Below are 13763 nucleotides of genomic sequence, written 5' to 3'. Positions count from 1 at the left end.
ATGTAAGTTATTGTCTTTAGAAAAACATTTGAGATATTACCATGGATAAAACTGTATGTTTTCCTGTTATTTTAGTGCAAGTGATCAAATGCACATTCACAATTTGACATAAAATACATCTTTCATTTCAAATGGAATCGTGTCATCACAAATTGAAAAATAAAACAATGGAAATTCCAGGATGGAACAATGACAGTATTGTGAAAAGGACAGATTGCAATCACCATATACCGAGGATGTTAAATCGCATATACACACAACAAAAAAACTGTCAAAGAAGTAATGTTTACAGCCAAACGGCCTTCTTCAGAATTAGACAAAACACACACACACACACACACACACACACACACACACACACACACACATTCATTCATTCAAATGAAACTTACACACACATGACCACTGTCTCCAGCTGACAAGGCCAGACTTTGCTGAAAGTTGACTTGTTAGATGGTCTTTTTGTTATGCTTGTCTGATCAACTGATCTGGCCTTGCAACATCAACCAAAATGGCCTTGCTGTGCTGGTACTGTAAATGGCTAAAAGCAAAGGGAAACCAGCCGTAATTGTTCCCGAGGCCATGCAGCTCTGCTGTATAGTTAAATGATGATAGCATGCTCTTGGGTACAATATTCCAGAGGTAAGATGGTCCCCAATGTGGATCTCCATGCAGAGACTAGTCAGCAAAATGTTGTTATGATGAGAAACAAAACTGGTGTTCTATTGATTGGAGCATGGAATGCCTGACCCCTTAATCAAGAAGGAAGGTTAGAAAATATAAAAAGGGAAATGGATAGGTTAAGGTTACATACACTGGGAGCCTTCCCAGATGTTGACCTCCATCTTAAAGATGGCTGCATCAGCCGTATTGAACATACTAACTACCAGCAGTATCTTTACTTCAACAGCTGCTACCCATTCCATACGAGGAAGTCCCTTCCATACAGCCTAGCCACCTGTGGTCATCGCATCTGCAGTGATGAGCAGTCCCTCTCAAAATATGCCGAGGGTCTCACTGAAACCTTCACTGACTGTAATTATCCTCCCAACCTTGCACAAAAACGAATCTCCCATGCCTTATCCTTCCAGTTTCCCACCACCTCCCAAAGTCCCACCATCTGGCGACAGAGGAGTATTTCCCTCGTAACTCAGTACCACCCAGTACTGGTACCCCTCCTCGTGCCCTAAATCAGAAATGCCCTGCCCACCATCCTCCCCATCCCTCCCACAGTGATATTCTGCCGTCCACCGAACCTACACAATATACTCGACCATCCCTACGCTACCCCTGCTCCCAAACCATTCCCTCATGGCTCATACCCTTGTAATAGACCGAGATGCACAACCTGTCCCATACATCCTCTCACCACCACCTACTCCAATCCAGTCACTAACATCTCATATCCCATCAAAAGCAGGGCTACCTGTGAAACCAGTCATGTAACCTACAAGCTAAGCTGGAACCACTGTGCTGCATTCTATGTAGGCATGAGGGCCAGCAAACTGTCTGTCCACATGAATGGCCACTGACAAACTGTGGCCAAGAAACAAGTGGACCACCCTGTTGCTGAACATGCTGCCAAATATGATATCCTTCATTTCGATAACTGCTTCACAGCCTGTGCCATATGGATCCTTCCCATCAACACCAGATTTTCTGAATTGGGCAGGTCGGAACTTTCCCTGCAATACATCCTACATTCCTTTAACCCTCCTGGCCTCAGCCTCTGTTAGTCACTGTCCTCATCCCATTTCCTGTTCCCATTCCAGCACTACACAGCTGTCATCCCACAATCACATCCAGTCTTTTTATTTCTCTCCTTTTCCACTGCTTCCCCCTCTGTCTCTACCTCTCCACTGCCCTCTGTCTAACCTGCAGCACTTCACTGTCCACCACCCCCACCATACTATCCCCCCCTCCTCACCACAGCCTCCTCCTTACCCCAACCCAGTTGCCACTCCCATCATGTACTGGTGCTGCTGCTTGCAGTGTGGTTTCAGTTGCCCGAGACTGCAGTTGTGTGTGTGTGTGTGTGTGTGTGTGTGTGTGTGTGTGTGTGTGTTTGTGTGTGTGTGGTCTATTGTTGATGAAGGCCTTACAGGCCGAAAGCTTTAACTGTGGAGTCTTTTTGTTGTGCCTATCTGCAACTCAGCATCTCCACTACATGGTGAGTGGCAATTACTTTCACAATATTGTTACATTCCATCCTGGATTTTCCATTATTTGCTTGTCTATGTGGAAGAGACCTGAAGACACAGGAAGGTTTCAGACTGATTATATAATGGTAAAGACAGAGATTTCAGAACCAGATTCCAGGGGCAGATGTGGACTCTGACCACAATTTATTAGTTACGAACTGTAGATTAAAACTGAAGAAACTACAAAAAGATAAGAATTTAAGCAGTTTGGACCTGGACAAACTGAAAGAACCAGAAGCTGTAAAGCATCTCAGAGAGAGCATTAGGGAACGATTGACAAGAACAGGGGAAAAGAATACAGTAGAAAAAGAATGGATAGCTTTGAGAAATGGAATAGTGAAGACAGCAGATGATCAAGTAGGTAAAAAGACAAGGGCTACTTGAAATCCTTGGGTAATACAAGAGATACTGAATTTAACTAAACAAATGAGAAAATATAAAAATGCTCTAAATAAGGGAACATAAATGTCTAAAAAATGAGACTGACACCAAGTGTTAAATGACTAAGCAGAAAAAGCTTGAGGACAAATGTAAGGATTTAGAAGCATATATCACTTGGGGAAAGATAGATGCTGCCTACAGGAAAATTTAAGAGACCTTAGGGGAGAAGAGAATCACCTGTATGAATATCAAGAGCTCAGATGGAAAACCAGTCCTAAGTAAAGGAGGGAAAACTGAAAGGTGGAAAGAATATACAGAGGGTTTATACAAGGGAGATGTACTAGAGAGCAATATTGTGGAAATGGAAGAGAACGTAGATGATGATGAGATACAAGGTATGATACTGTGTGAAGGCTTTGACAGAGCACTGAAAGACCTAAGTCGAAACAAGGCCCCGGGAGTAGACAACATTTCATCAGAACTACTTACAGCCTTGGGAGAGCCAGCCATGACAAAACTTCCATCTCATGAGCAAGATGTATGAGACAGGCAAAATACCCTCAGACTTCAAGAAGAATGTAATAATTCCAACTCCAAAGAAAGCGGGTGCTGACAGTTGTTTAAATTACCAAATTATCAGTTTAATAAATCATAGTTGCAAAACACTAACACCAGTTTAATTAAGTCATTACTGCACTATCAGTTTAATAAGACACAGTTGCAAAATAGTAACACCAGCTTAATAAGTCACAGTTGCAACATAATAATACAAATTTCTTACAGAAGGATAGAAAAACTGGTAGAAGACAACCTTGGGGAAGATAACTTTGGATTCTGGATAAATAGTCAACTTCGACACTCAGTAAATCAATTTTAATCAAGACATCACTTTAGATTTGAAGCTGCAGCATGAACACACAAGGCAATACTGAGCCTACAACTTCTCATAGAAGATAGGTTAAAGAAACACAAACCTACATTTACAGCATTTCTCGGCTTAGAGAAAGATTTTGACAATGTTGACTGGAATATTCTCTTTCAAATTCTAAATGTAGCAGGGTAAAACACAAGGAGTGAAAGGCTATTTACAATGTACAGAAACCAGATGACAGCTGTGAGAGTCAAGGGGCATGAAAGGGAAGCAGTGGTTGAGAAGAGAGTGAGACAGGGTTGTATTACTCTCGCAAAGAAAGTTGGAAAGTTGACACTCGGCATGGTGGCTGATGGCAGCGACCTAAATGAGAAATGCCTTTATGGTCACTCCCATCAGCCACCGCACCAAGACTCAACTCTGATTGTGCGTGTAATAGCCTATCCTTTATGTTATTCAATCTGTATACTGAGCAAGCAGAAAAGGAAACAAAAGAAAAATTTGGAGTAGGAATTAAAGTTCAGGGAGAATAAATAAAAAATCTGAGGTTTGCCAGCGACATTGTAATTCTGTCAGAGACAGAAAAGTATTTGGAAGAGCAGTTGAATGGAATGGACAGTGTCTTGAAAAGAGGATATAAGATGATCAACAAAAGCAAAATGAGGATAATAGAATGTAGTCAAATCAAATCAGGTGACGCTGAGGGAATTAGCTTAGGAAATGAGAAACTTAAAGTAGAAGATGAGTTTTGCTATTTGGGCAGCAAAATAACTGATGATGGTTGAAGTACAGAGGATATAAAATGTAGACTGGCAATGGCAAGGAATGTGTTTTTGAAGAAGAGAAATTTGTTAACATTGAGTATAGATTTAAGTGTCAGGAAGTATTTTCTGTAAGTATTTGTATGGAGTGTAGCTGTGTATGGAAGTGAAACATGGATGATAAACAGGTTAGACACAAAGAGACTAGAAGATTTTGAAATGTGGTGCTACGAAAGAATGCTGAAGATTAGATGGGTAGATCACGTAACTAATGAGGAGGTACTGAATAGAATTGGGGAGAAGAGGAATTTGTGGAACAACTTGATTACAAGAAGGGATCGGTTGGTAGAACACATACTGAAACATCAAAGGGTAATCAATTTAGTACTATAGGAAAGTGGGCAGGTGGGGGGGGGGGGGGGGGGGGGAGTGATGGGGGGGAGGTGCAAAAATCATAGAAGGAGACCAAGAGATGAATGCAGTAAGCAGATTAGAAAGATGTAGTTTGCAGTAGCTACTCAAAGGTGAAGAGGCTTGCACAGGATACACTAACATGGATGCTGCATCAAACAAGTCTTTGGACTGAAGACTACAAAATGGTTCAAATGGCTCTGAGCACTACAGGACTTAACTTCTGATGTCATCAGTCCCCTAGAACTTAGAACTACTTAAACCTAACTAACCTAAGGACATCACACACATCCATGTCCGAGGCAGGATTCGAACCTGCGACCGTAGTGGTCGCGTGGTTCCAGACTGTAGCGCCTAGAACCGCCGGCCACCCCGGCCGGCACTGAAGACTACAAAAACAACATCTGCAACTCAATGTTTCCACTATATGGTGAGTAGCAATCTATCCCTTTCATAATATTAAACTGGAAGACTATAGTATTTTCCATTTTTGTAACTTCCAAAACTCTATCATCCACAATTTTTACATTCACAAGCTCGTTTAAAATTATGTACTCAGATAAATAATTTTTATTATTAACAATAGGATCTATGCAACCACTATCCAATAACCAATAACTCTATACCTTGTTACCTAACTGAACATTATTACATGCCATTGGAGGCTGTACCTCTCCTACAAAGCTGCTAGTGCCGTTTCCACTCTGTTTATAGCCTCTACTTCCTCAATGACAAATGGCTCTTGAATCATGCTGCTCATCCTGATGTTCACTATGCTGATCATTTTGCCCTGCTCAATGATGTCTGATATGTGGGCATGAACCTGTCTTGTCCCTGACTGGCAGCAGTCCCTCTTGAAACATCCTGGTTTGACACACCTACAACACAGCTGCTCCTGGCAGCTCATACTGTTTTTCTTTTCAGCGTGAAATACACTGGCTTTTACACCTTCACTTCCATCCTTATCTTTTACCTCCATCATTTGAATTTTACTTTTAACATATTCAACCATCCGATCTTTCAAAAAGTCGATAGAGTCCCCAATATAGCCCAAAGAATCCAGAAGGTTCTCAACATGTAGTTCAGCTTCTTTTTTTTCCATCACATTTAACACACCTCCTGATTTTAATTAATACACAGCCCCCCACAATGAAAAATGGAGAACATCCCCATGTCACTATGGTCTTTTAAACCCAGTTTTTCCAGTTTGTTTCTGCAAACAATTTGCAGTGCTGTTGGTTCCTTGCAGTAAGACTCACCAAACTTTTTCATTTTCTTCAAACACAGTTTCCTTAAGACAGCCAAAGAGTGCAGTCGTGTGCGTTTGTGTGTGTGTGCGTGTGTTCTGTTCTGATGAAGGCCTGTTTGGTCGAAAGGTTTGTTTGGCAGTCTTTTTCTTGTGCCTATCTGCGACTCAGCATCTCCACTGTGTGATGAGTAGCAACTATCCTTTTCATAATATTGTTACAAATTACAGTTGCTTATTCAAAATTTCTCCACACATCTAGTCCATAGCAGTCAGATTTTATTCATTCAAAGTATCCTCATTGCCCATTCTCATTTTAGCTCTTGAAGCCACTGTACAGCATTTCTTCATTTGCCTTCACTATTTCCAAATCCTGCAGTCTTCTCCATCAGACACCATTATCTTAATGTCAGCCATGTCCAATTCCACAAACAACACTTGCTCAAGAACAATCTTCTTTTTAGTTAACAGCAGAGCACTATTTTTCTGAATAACAGTCTTTCTTTCTTTCTATTTTTCTTTTTCTTATAAACCGTGAAATGCTACCTTAAAATACATCAATCTTTACACTGTGAATGCACTCACAGCACAGAACTCACTGATCACTGTGCTGTAAACAAATATACACTCATTGTTGAGAACACTCTTGACACTGTCAATGCTCTTGGTATAAATGTATCACATTTCAACAAGTAGACAATAAACTATTTAACTGTTATTAAATGTTATCGCATTACAGAAGCAGATTTATGATATTTAAAAGGAGATAATCACCTCCCAAAGCTCTCGTTTAATGGGTTGAATATCCTTATCATCTTTCTTGCTTTCGATTATTTTATCAATATCATTAATTACCAAGTCGGTTACACTGCGACTGCAGTCACGATGCATTTCCTCTGCTAATGATTGAAGAATTTTTAAGTCCTCTTCAGTCAAAGGTGGAAGCCTAAAATGTAAAACAACAAAATATTTGAATCTACAGATTTTGTATCACATAGTGTGAGGAAAAAATGATACTTTTTGAGGTAATCGCCATAATGACTACAACAAACTAATGATTAGAAATTTTATTACATTCTGCCTTTATAGAAGATCATGGATCTTTGCTTATGCATAATAAATTGAAGAATGAGGAATACATATGATGGCGTCACGCAGATTCTGACGACGGCAATTTATTAATATTCAGAGGCTGCTACAGTAACCCTTGAACAATAGAGATATTTCTTGAAGGAAGTAATTTTTCTGCATATGACCTAATTTTTTTAAAAATAAACACTTTATTTCATAATTTAGGAATTAGCTAATTTCATCCTCTTTGACATAAGACTACAGCACTTTTTTTTTTTTTTCCCCTGTGATGCGGCATGCTAATGCCCAAAGAGATGAAATCAGCTAAATGTAAAATTATGAAATGAAATGTTTATTTCTAAATTAAATAACAACCCACACAGAAAATGACACCCTTCAAGAAATTCACAGTGGCTGTAATCCCGTACATACAAAACAGTAGATAGATATTTGAGGGTACATTTAAAATAAATATATGAGAGCAATATATTCATCAATAAATTATACCCACTATTATTAGCACAGTACTTACAGTTGGATCATTGCTTTTTGGATTTGATATAATTATTTGCTGCATAAACAATGGCACTGATATTATTTTTCACTGTACAAGGCAGACAGTGCAATGACCAGTACTAAGGTCACAGTGTTTCCAAGTTTTATATTACAGTCATTTTAATATTATTTTCATGTATAAATCTACAATATTGCAGATAACTCATTTGAGATAAACAATGACTTTTCTCACAAAAATTCTTTACAGTATTTAAAAATGTTGATGCTCTGATTCTTATGCCAAAGGTGCACAAATCTGCAATAACAATTAGGTTAAATTTCAGTAGAAATCTTACTCTGCAGGTAACTCTGATAAAGCATCCTTCAGTACACTATTCAAGCAACTGAAGGAGTTCCCAGTTGTGAAAATTGTGTCTTGGCTGGAATTCTGCAGGTTAGCTGCATAGCAATCTTGATGAAGGTCCTGGGGATAGTATGTGACCTAAATATAAAGAGAGAGAAATCTTACTGTGATGATTTGAAACTGAATGGTCAAGTATACAGAGCAACATTTCTGTACTTATCTTATGTTTTCATAAATTGTTGATGTAATTCAATGATGCAACATTTTCAAGAGTGATAGATTAAGTAATAATTTAAAAGCACTATCACATTCTCTTCTCTCTTTCCTTGTTCATTATGTATGGTGCCCCATGTTGACCAAAGTAAATATTAGCATCCCCCGACTTTTACAAAAATTCTACATTCCATGGAAATTAATCGAGTAATTTAGTTTCTAGTCCATTATAAAGACAATATTCTAAAGTGTAACACATCTCAGGCTGTCTTTTCCTCTGTAAACACTTATTTCTAAAGGAGTTGTATTCAACAATACTATTTTATTCATAGATCTCTATCATACATTGTTCCCAGAACATGTTTATAAATCTACATCTCCAACAACATCTGTCTCTTGAAACATGTAATTTAATGTTAGATTAAGAGCAGACATACAAAGCCCTGCTTGTGATATAAAAAATGTTAGCTAGTGTTAGTACCAGCTGACTCCTACTTTACACAAACAAAATATTTGTAGGAGATTTACACATACAAAACATCTTTTTTTCCTATTCTTTTTATTATATCTGTATAATTTTAAGGTACAACAATAACTTGAACCATCATTTCCTTTTACAAGTTAATATGGGTTTCCAACTCCTGTTAAAGCTGGGATCGAGGTCAACCTGGACAGATTCCTTGGAGACATTCTCAAATGTAAAATATTTCCTTGAGATTCAGTTGAGCCATAGTCATAGTCTATAGCTGTCCTAATTGATTGTGCAAGTGCTCAGACAGACAGTCTCTCCTCCTGTCATTTAAAATTCTGACATGACACTGGTTTCCCAGAATTCGTATCTCACATACTGTTTGCAAACTACACACTTTATATTTTCTGGTCTGCTGATACAAAATTATTTAGAAAAAATTGTCCATACTGTGGTAGGCCAGAAACTGAATGGATTGAAAGAAAAAATTGCATCTCTGGACCTGGGGGAAAAAAATCCCAGGAGCTTCTTCTTATGGCACTGAAATAAAATTATCTCATTCTTACAAGCCCACTTTTGAACGTATGTCATCTGTGAATTACACACATTATGTATTCATCCAAATGCACGACAAGCTCACTCATGAATTTCTGCCCTCACTACAGCAAATGAGAGATGTGCAGCTATCTGAACTGTAGAATGTGTGCTAAAAGAGCATGGAGCCAAAATAGACACAGGTTTGGTGATCACCAACTATGCTGTTATTTGTTTGCTTTTTACTGTTAACTTTTGTGTGGTGGTAGAATGTTGCAATGACTATCACAAGAAATTTATCAGCATAGTTTACAAATAAACCTTCAGTTTCCATAATTTGGTCTACCTCTGAGACATGAACATGGCCTTGTGATAAGTCAGCACTGTAACTGGAATAAAATGTTTTCTTTAACATTCATGAGAAGTTGTGAGGACTGAGCACCCAAATAGTAATCAATAGTGTGCAACTATCTCTAAGTGACTAGTTTCTTTGAAATGTGTTTTATCTTTGTCATATAGGATGCATCCAGTTGGTTCTTGGTATATTACTAGTGTTGCACTGTGTATGTGTGCTCTGTGATTTATTCAATAAAACATTGTAATTTTACTCTACAACCACACAAGTGTTATTGAAATATCAATCCACCTGGAATTCCTACAATTATGACCCTCACATGATTGTATTGATAAAATCACTGCAGCCTATGTTTGCAGGGAAACTTACTTAACCAAAGGGTCCAGAGCACATTGTCCAGCATGTATGCTGGATCAATTAATTCATGTAAATGTCTATAAAACTGTGATGGCATTCTGCTGTCCAATTTTTCTGTGTATTTGTTGTTTTGGTGTTTTGGTTAATCTTCAGAGAAAGGTGGCTTTTGCTGTACCAGATTTTTAGAGGTGGCAGGAGATGATCGAACCACATCAATTATAAGGTAACCATATTCTCCAACACTGCTTATTAGGATGAACAACTTTTTAGTGTCATGCATCATGCTGTGGCTTGATAGGAATATTTCCACAATAGCAAACTACATTCTTGGATGATCTGGTTGAAAAGGAGGTAGTTAACATGAATTTCATGGAAAACATGTCCATATGGCATTAGTTCAGTTGATCAGAGGACTGCAATGAACAAAATCCCATTAATCAAATGCGGCACAGAAGGAAATTCAGAAGTATTCACATTTAACCTAGCCGGCAGGGTTTCTCATGGTTGAAGAAACAGACTTCATTGCATCGTTATTGGCTCATAATGACAAAGAAAATGATGTGGGACATTGCTGTGCAGATGTGACTCAGCAGAGGATACAGAATCATCCAGATAAATACTGTCCTGTACTTGGAGAACTTTATCTGAATCATTTGTAAAGTCAATGACAGGAACTGCAATGGACTGAGCCATACATTATCTTTATAATTGTTCTGTATGACCATCACTATGTGCTGGTAGTGAAAGCTCTTTCCTTTCTGATTTCACTGCATACATTGCTTCTCTGGCATCATTCAAAACACACCACTAAGAATATCACCATGCCAGTAGAATGGCCTGAGTGTTCATTGCTGCGAGCAACTGCCTCTGTGAAGCACTCTCTTGTATATCTCAGATGTCCCTGAAAATGGTTCATTTGCTTGTTTCAGGTCAAACTGCAGGGATTCCACGTGGGTTGCTATTTGGATTAACACTTGTGTGATCGTGTAGAGCAACTACAGCATTACCGTGCAGATGTGCAAAGTATTCACACAAATAGGATACCAAGAATCAACTGAAAGCTTGTTACACTACAAAGATACAACACAGTTCAAAGATACTAGTCACTCAGAGATAGCTGCATACAATTGATTGCTATTCAGGTTTGAAGTTCCCATATCTTGTCAGAAAATATACAGCAGAGAAAATGACAGAGATGATTTTGTTACTTTTAGTTTTATCACAACTTTATTAATTTCAGATCTTTTGGTGTATATTTTCCAGTACAGAGACACAAAATTATGGAAATGTTTCTATTCCATGTCATACCTGTTGTGGTGATGAAATGTCTGGATAGAGAACTGTTCCTCCTCCATGATTGTCAGAGGATACAATGCGCTAGAATTATAAAAGAATGGATCAAAAGCACTGTTAGTCTTCTAATTAGGAAGCACACATACACATGAACATGTAATATAAATAACACTTTGTAAACATGAAGACATGTGCATTCAACAAATAAATCATATCTGTTAATCAAATATGATGAAATCATAATTACGTGCTCTTTCTATGTGACTGTAGGAGTACCTATCCAGCAAATTAAACAGGAAAATTTCTGTGAAGTTTGGAATGTAAGAGAGAGATAGGCAGTGTCAGAAATGAAGCTATGTAGATGAATCATGAATAATCCATCAACAGCCCAAAATGTATTGTCTTAGGTATGAGTACCAGTGTGCCATAATTTAAATCTGTCTTGAAGTTTCCAAACACTGCACGCTCCACAGCTTGTCATGAAGTTTCAAAACATTGCACACTTGACTGCAGAGCGAAAGATTCATTCTGGAGTTCTTATTCTGTTGCGGCCGATGAAAGACAAAACTTGTATAGTTATGTATTAAATGGATGTGAAAAATTATTTGAAGAACTGCTCACTTAACTGACTGAAAAGTCTCCATTATCAGTGATTTAACACCCACTGCTGAATAAAGCCCTCTTATTCCAATTATTATGATCTTCAGCAACACATATTGATGCTGTTACAGCACAATGCCTACAGGTTTACATTCACCATACACTAGGTCATAATCTTTCCTTATTTTGGAATATGGCATTGAACTTTCTAGGTCTATCCATTATCCATTTGTCTGGCTACATCTAGTGCTTACCTCCATTTAATTTTCACTATAGTCAAAATGACAACTTTCACTTCTGTCTATTCCCTAATCCATTTGTTTGTTTTCCTGACTGTCCCAGTACTCCACAATGTGCAAATTTCTATTTCTCACCAAGCAACCCTCAAATTTTAAATGGTTTTTGCATTCATCCATACCTCAAAGCCGTAAGTCAAAATTAATAACATACAATTATTGTAAAATGCCCATCTGAGGCACAATGTAAGCTATTTGGTTTACCAACAATACTCTAGAACATTTTAACTTTTGTGTTTATTTCTTTTCCTGTTGATACAGCTTTATCTTCGGCTGCAGTAAACACAAAGACTCTTCGATTGGTTCTATAACTTTTTTGTTTGTTTGTAGATGTTTTATCTCAGTCTTTCATTCTGACTATAACTGATTTTGAGGCCTAGTGTCAAACTACTCTACTAATTTCTACTGTTCATTACTGAAGCTTATCTGTGCTAGTGGCAAACAGACCTATGTCATCATCAAAACAAAAATGGTTCACGTATGTTCCATTAACATATATTCATCTCTCTTTTTTTCCCAGTTAAGTGATTTCCAGATTTTCTCCTTGTCTGTAATCTTGGCAGTGAGGCTTGACTCTTCTTTCAAATATGAAGTTTCCACTATCCCGATGAAATCAAATGGAAGCTCTAACAATGATGTATAGCTTTTTCAGAACACGAACAAGGGTTAAATAAATATCTTTTTCTCAAGGGCTGTTATTATAGGGTTTTTTGTGATCAAGTTAAATCTGTTAGTCCTAAACAAATTGTAATTCATACTCATTGTTCTGTATTATAATTTTATTTAAAACTTGCAAATGGCACATCTCATTTAGCATTTTTTGGCTGCACCATTCAATGATGCAGCTGTCATATTGTGGCTATTGCAGTAGCATCTAACATGGATGTATATGTGGGATAACTCATAAAAATATTTCACTTTTCAACCCTGGACAGCAGCACTTCATGTGCCCATTTATTTATGAAATATTTGTGGTTCATTAACAATGGAAGTCAAGGCAATGACATGTATACCCAGCCCTACAGCAGGTGGTATCAAACAGTTGATACAAACTGTTCCATATCTACTGCAGTGCTCCAGCATTGTTTTGAGGTGGTGGTAGAAGCTGTGCCAAGCATTATGGCTATACACACAAGGTGGTAATCTCATCATGAGCTTGAATTTCCCTTCAGCTCTCTATATACGTCCCTGTTCCAGAGATCATTGTCACTGCAGCACATCCTGTGTGAATGGAAATGTCATGGTATAACAAACCCATTTCCCAGAGACTGATCATTCTGTCCTGAACCCATTCATGTCCTGATATTGCCATTTGTCATTGATGAGGCATACTGTAACTTGATTTCATGTTATCAGTTTCTCCTATGGCACTTCCTGTGATTGGGCTTGGTACAATACTGTGCTTTTATGGTTACATAATATTGCTAGGCCTGCGCAGAATCTTAATCAGCACTTCTGGTACATTGTTTTAGATATCCTACAGTTTTACCTTCTGTAATCAACAGCTCATGATATAGTGGATGGCATTTCTGCCTCTAGATCGAGGGACCCTGGGTATGAATCCTGGTCCCATCAGAGATTTTCTACACTCAGCGACTGGGTGTTTATGTTGCCCTCATCTTTTCCTTTCACCTCCCTTGGCACACAGGTCACAAAACTGGTTTCAAATAACAAGACTTGCATCAGGCTGGCTGACTAACCACAGATGAGATCTCTTGGCCATTAATGGCATAAAATCACTTTATTTCATTTTTATCTTCTGTTGTTCTAGGTGATGCTCCATCAGCAATATCCCTTCTGTTGAATACTTACATACTATCCAAAAACTTAGCCTTTTGAAAATAT

At 38.1% G+C, this 13763-nt stretch overlaps 1 protein-coding gene across 5 annotated transcripts in view; it reads right to left on the bottom strand.

Annotated features, from left to right (window-relative positions):
* LOC126101586 (histone acetyltransferase KAT6A-like) overlaps window positions 1–13763 on the bottom strand; it is a 295397-nt gene that overhangs the window by 53102 nt on the left and 228532 nt on the right. For 4 of the 5 annotated variants that reach the window (XM_049912240.1, XM_049912242.1, XM_049912241.1 and 1 more), the window contains 3 exons: window positions 11038–11106; window positions 7794–7939; window positions 6646–6817 (listed from right to left, as the gene is read on the bottom strand). In XM_049912240.1, the coding sequence (XP_049768197.1) occupies window positions 6646–6817; window positions 7794–7939; window positions 11038–11106 (387 nt within the window). The remainder of the gene's footprint in view (window positions 1–6645; window positions 6818–7793; window positions 7940–11037; window positions 11107–13763) is intronic. The other variant, XM_049912244.1, reaches the window with a different exon arrangement.

Source organism: Schistocerca cancellata, chromosome 9, assembly GCF_023864275.1.
Source record: "Schistocerca cancellata isolate TAMUIC-IGC-003103 chromosome 9, iqSchCanc2.1, whole genome shotgun sequence".
In the NCBI taxonomy this organism is placed as follows: Eukaryota; Metazoa; Arthropoda; class Insecta; order Orthoptera; family Acrididae; genus Schistocerca; species Schistocerca cancellata.
The sequence above is the reverse complement of the archived record's forward strand: the minus strand, read 5'-3'. Positions and strand labels throughout refer to the sequence as shown.